The sequence below is a fragment of the Malurus melanocephalus genome, unplaced genomic scaffold (genome assembly GCF_030028575.1).
Source record: "Malurus melanocephalus ecotype Western Australia unplaced genomic scaffold, MMel_1.1 scaffold_406, whole genome shotgun sequence".
In the NCBI taxonomy this organism is placed as follows: domain Eukaryota; kingdom Metazoa; phylum Chordata; class Aves; order Passeriformes; family Maluridae; genus Malurus; species Malurus melanocephalus.
In genome coordinates, this window is record NW_026623638.1 from 663,722 (window position 1) to 666,933 (window position 3,212).

Sequence of the window (3,212 nt, forward strand, 5' to 3'; positions counted from 1 at the left end):
TGGCTCTGCACCACCACGCCTCCAGGCTCTGGTAATTGTTCTTTAAARCCAGTTCTGTGCCTGATGTGCACAAGTGACAGGAGCTGGCTGGAGATGGGGAGAGGAAAAGGAGAATCACTGGGTTTTGTTCATGTCTGAGTAAGGCCTGTAGACRTTGGTGAGAGAGGGGGACATGGTCAGTTGAATAATCAGATGCTCTTGTAATGTTTATTCCCATTCAGAATTGTTGTACGAGGATGTATTTACAGTGTGGGAAGTTATTTGGGCAGCAAAGCACATCTCTTCAGAACATTTTGTCCTTTTCATTGCCTTAGCACTTGTGGAAGTTTATCGAGAGATTATCCGTGATAACAACATGGACTTCACTGATATCATCAAGTTTTTTAATGGTAAGAGGCATTTTAATAAAAGTAACAAGACTTTGCTCCTTCTTTTTTTCTGAGACTGTTGTGGTGCCATTCTTGTCATGACAAGCCCCTGCTGATTTTAAGCTCTGAGTCAGTACCACAACCTGCAGCACAAGGGGTTCATCCACTTCTTCTGTATTTAATTCTCCAAAACCAACTCTGGGGATTGTTGCTTGTTACACTAATGAATTAATGCTAATGCTAAATGAGTATTAATGCCAAAGCAGGAAGGTTGTGCTGACAGTTGTTTGTGTCTCTTAGAAATGGCTGAGCACCACGATGCTGCAGAGATCCTGAGGATAGCCAGAGACCTTGTCTACAARGTGCAGACACTGATTGAGAACAAGTGACCATGGCCAGGCTGTCCTGGGGCCTCGCTGGGAGCTACTGGATGGAGCATTCCTTGCACTGTAATTCCAGATGGTGTTTTAATTGCATCTTCCATATCATGTAATAAATAGTGAGGAGATTGGAAACAGACTTTTAAAATCCAAACTTTCCCTTCACGAGATGAGGTTGGTGTTTGATAGTCCTTGTTACACTCACTTTGTATTTCCAAACAAAATCTTTTTGCATTCCCTATTTCCCTCTCTAGAAGACATCTGTCTACATCTTTGTGATGTTGAAAGGGGGGATTTGACCTACTGGAACATTTCTATTTTGACTTACTGCACCTTTAAAGCCTGGATGCACATGSTGTGCTCTGCCAGAAGCTGCCATGGAGGCAAGGCTGGGTTCACTGCTGCAAACGTTGGTTTTGGTCCTTGGAGGAGCACAGTCCTGGACTCACTGTCTTTGCCTTGAACATCAAACAGAATGTCTGAGCTTGTGTTGCTAAAACATTTGTGTTTGTATTTAGCAGCAAGTAAAGCTGATAAGGTTCCTGGGTGGGAGAATGGTCCTGACCCAAATGCCACAGTTCATGGGAGCGGTGAGAGCTGAGGAGCTAAACACCGGTTTGGCTTGGCTGACTGGCTCCTACTGCTCAGTCTACATGGCCCACACACAGCTGCCCTTGTTTTGCTTTGCAGACAGAGCCTGTGACCATTCTCAGCTGCCAGGACCTGCTCTGTGTTGTTCAGGTGAGCAGGTTCAGCCCACGGGCAGGGCCCTGTTCATGCTGGCAGCTCCCTGTGCTGTGCAGAGCCATGGATTCACATCCCATGGTACAGAGCAGATGGCAGTGCCTGCCCAGCCTCTCCACTCACTGCACACTGCTCCTCCTGCTCCTCGTGCTCTGCAGAGCTTTCCAGGGGGAATCTCCCCAGGATCCCACAAACACAAACCAGGAGCAGGAGATCCGTGAGCAGGATCAGCCCTTGYTGGTGAAGGAGCTGGAATGGCAGAGGCTCTGATGGCTGCTGCAGTCTGTGTCCTGTCCCTCCTGCTGGGCACACACTGGGGCACTCACAGCCACTCATCCTCGTGCCCAGGGAGAGCTGGGACTGCAGGAGAACCGGGCTGATGCCACCTCCTCTGCACTGCASCGTGTGGAACTGTCACCTGTGCTCCTCCTGCTGTCCCCAGCTCTGTGGTGTTAACTCAAAGTGKATCTCTGGCTCAGCCAGAGGGAGGAAGCAGGTTCTTGCCCATGGAGTCAGCTGCAGATCTCWCAGATACCTGTGACCAATGCTCCTGGAAAACCATGGGACTTAGCTTAGGCATTTCAGGTATTCTCAAGTGTTCCCGCCTTTGCCAACATCATATTATAAAAAAAAAAAAAAAAAGATTAATTTGAATCTGAATTTTTGTGATTTTGCTTTTTTTTTGTTTTTTTAATCCTTCAGAGCAGCCAGAGTTCCACAGCTGCATTTCTGTGGAATAATTCTGTGGGGCCTGGAGAGGTCACCCAGTCCAAGCCTGTGCCATGGGCAGAGACACCTTCCACCAGATCAGGTTACTCAGTTTACATGACTTAGATCTGCTGACAGGAGTTTTTAAAAATCASATTTTAGTAAAAGGAGTGCAGGGAATAAAATGATTGTTTGATGATTCAAATACTGTTGGGCAGAATTTCCTTTAGTATCCTTGGTCTGGTGGTTGTCCAAGCTGTGGGCACCCTTGTGCTCTGTTTTATGCYTGCAGCAAACTGAAAATGGTAAATAAATCTGTAAAGGGAAAAAATGGACCTCAGTGGCTGAGGACTCCTTTAGACTGGTCTAGCACAGCATGAGGGGAAGGTGAAAATCCCCACCCCAAAGGCTCCTCCAGGTGTCTCTGTCTGTTCACTTGAAAACTGAAAAAGTATTTTTTAAAAGAATGAGAAGAGTGAGAAAACCCTCCAACTCCCAGAGGCCAGGGAGTGATGGATGTACAGATAATACTGCACTATTTTCCTTTGGTATGTTGGGAATGTTCTGTACAGCTGTTTCACACAAACCCAATCTGTGAACTTTGCTGTATTTGTTAGAACATTCTGTCTGATTGGATTTTATCAATGTTGTGTATTATTTATTTTTGTTGGGAGCAGACTATTCTCTTTATTGCTCAATTATTTATGTTTAAATGTAACTTATGAATAAATACTTATTGTCAATGCATCCGTGGAGCTCTTTCGGAGCGATTTTTCTCCTCCCAAGGTGATTTCAGTGATGAAACAGGGTTGAGGCTGTCTGGGAGAATAGGGTGAGATGTAATTAATGTTTCTGGGATGAGCTGCACAGGCTCTAATGCTGAGTAGGTCACCATCAAATAGACTCCTGAGGTTCCTTACATGACTTSAAGGGTAACTTTATTGTACCCACTGGCTGAGCCTAAGCCAGCCCAGCCCAGAAAGAGGCTTATGACAAGTGTTAAAAAGTAAAA

General features: G+C 45.7%; 1 protein-coding gene across 1 annotated transcript in view; it reads left to right on the top strand.

Moving 5' to 3' along the window:
- Nucleotides 1-2,966, top strand: part of SGSM2 (small G protein signaling modulator 2) — a 43,747-nt gene extending 40,781 nt beyond the window's left edge. The window contains exons 22-23 of the mRNA XM_057379438.1: nt 222-389; nt 669-2,966. Coding sequence (XP_057235421.1) covers nt 222-389; nt 669-757 — 257 coding nt within the window. The 3' untranslated portion in view covers nt 758-2,966. The remainder of the gene's footprint in view (nt 1-221; nt 390-668) is intronic.
- The last annotated feature ends 246 nt before the right edge of the window (nt 2,967-3,212 follow it).